The sequence below is a fragment of the Budorcas taxicolor genome, chromosome 17 (assembly GCF_023091745.1).
Source record: "Budorcas taxicolor isolate Tak-1 chromosome 17, Takin1.1, whole genome shotgun sequence".
Lineage (NCBI taxonomy): Eukaryota > Metazoa > Chordata > Mammalia > Artiodactyla > Bovidae > Budorcas > Budorcas taxicolor.
The window spans coordinates 47,040,400-47,042,215 of NC_068926.1; the positions used below are offsets into that span (position 1 = coordinate 47,040,400).

The 1,816-nt window shown below is 53.6% G+C and overlaps 1 protein-coding gene across 1 annotated transcript; it reads left to right on the top strand.

Moving 5' to 3' along the window:
- Positions 1–399: 399 nt before the first annotated feature.
- On the top strand, positions 400–1,016 carry LOC128062513 (CB1 cannabinoid receptor-interacting protein 1-like). Its single transcript, XM_052655007.1, has one exon. It carries the CDS (start codon positions 400–402, stop codon positions 892–894), a length of 495 nt encoding a protein of 164 aa, XP_052510967.1. The 3' UTR covers positions 895–1,016.
- The last annotated feature ends 800 nt before the right edge of the window (positions 1,017–1,816 follow it).

Here is a 1,816-nt window from a genome sequence, read left to right on the forward strand (position 1 = left end):
AAAAAAAAAAAACACACACACACACAATTTGCAAAGATACACGCTGCAGCTCTCCTCCAGCTGCGCGGATCGGCCCGCGGCCTGCGGGCCGGAGTGAGCCCCATGGGTGCGCGGAGCGCGCGGCTCGGGGAGTGGGGGATGTGGGAGCACCGGACCTCGGAGCTGTCCCTGGGGCCCGCTTCTTCGCCGAGGGGGGCTGGGGACCACAGCTTGCGGAGCTGCTCCTGGGAAGCCGGGGCTGACGGCCGCGACGGCTCGGGCTCCTAGCGGCAGCCTCCGCTCCGCCGCCTCCCTCTCCCTCCCCGCGCTTCCTCTCCGCCCACCGCGCTCCAGCCGCCCGGTCGCCGCCGGCTCAGTCCTCCGCCCCCCTGGAGCCGCCGCGCCCGCCCGCGCCCAGCCATGGGAGACCTCCCGGGCCTCGTGCGCCTCTCCATCGCCCTGCGCATCCAGCCGAACGACGGCCCGGTTTTCTACAAGGTGGACCGGCAGCGCTTCGGCCAGAACCGCACCATCAAGCTGCTCACGGGCTCCTCCTACATGGTGGAGGTGAAGATTAAGCCCACCACACTGCAGGTCGAGAACATTTCCATTGGTGGTGTGGTTGTCCCACTGGAACTGAAGTCTAAAAAGCCCGATGGGGACAGAATCGTATATACGGGAACATATGACACAGAAGGTGTGGCCCCGACCAAGAGCGGAGAACGGCAGCCCATCCAGATCACCATGCCGTTCACTGACATTGGGACCTTCGAGACGATGTGGCAGGTCAAGTTCTACAGTTACCACAAGCGAGATCACTGCCAGTGGGGAAGTCCCTTCTCCGTCATCGAGTACGAATGCAAGCCCAACGAGACCCGCAGTCTCACGTGGGTGAATAAGGAGTCCTTCCTCTGAAGACAGCACCTCCTGATGCTGCTGGACAGTCCCTTCAGAGACCCAGTTTTAGTTGACCCAGCACAAGCCTTCCCCGAGGCACACCACACCATTGCTGTGTCCTGTCGGGTGCCAAGGACCCATTAGCCCTGATTATTTTTGAAAGTGTAATTCCCCTCTGATTCAATATCCCTGACACAGAAGATTGTGATGTTCCCTGCTCAAGAGGCTCTCTTTCTGTATTCTGTATTGGTATCCCTGCCCCCAATTGTTCTTGGTCACCCTGGTGACCTCTTGGAGGAGCATCATAGAATCTGCAGGCCCTGTCCCGCACTTAAGTTCTCCACTGATGACTGTGCTGTTTTGTTTCCAAGTTGAGTGCTTCCCTCTTTTTTGTTAAATGGTAAATAAAAAATAACAGCGTGCGTGGGTTCCATCCCAAGTGTGCTATGGTAACATGTAGCTTGCAATGTTTCCCAACTCTCAGAGCAGGCTTTGTGAAAATGTGATGCCAACAGCAGTCAATGGGACTCAACTGTTGTGCTTTCTATAAACAGCTTGGCTCTTTCAGGGAAGGATAATGACAGAAGAGAATTTATAACTTAGTAAAACTCAAGTAATGTCTTGTGCTGTGGCCTAGTGGAAGCGGGAAAGAGCCTTGTGTGGACCACTGTTAAGGTGACCAAAACTGACAAGGTTACCTTTTTGGTAAGTGATTGTGGTGTCCAAACAGGCATACTGATGGCCTCCCTACATTCCCCTTCACTTGAACTTTGTAAAACTGTGTATGGAAATGTAATCAACTTTTGATATTTCTTAATAAAGATATTGAAAATCAAAAAAAAAAAAGATACACGCTGCACTATTTACAGTAGCCAGAACATGGGAGCAACCTAAATGTTCATCGATAGATGAATGGAGAAAGAGGACATGATACATATAC

Coding starts and splice junctions, on each gene's coding strand:
- LOC128062513 (XM_052655007.1), top strand. CDS start 400: ATGGGAGACCTCCCGGGCCTCGTGCGCCTCTCCATCGCCCTGCGCATC.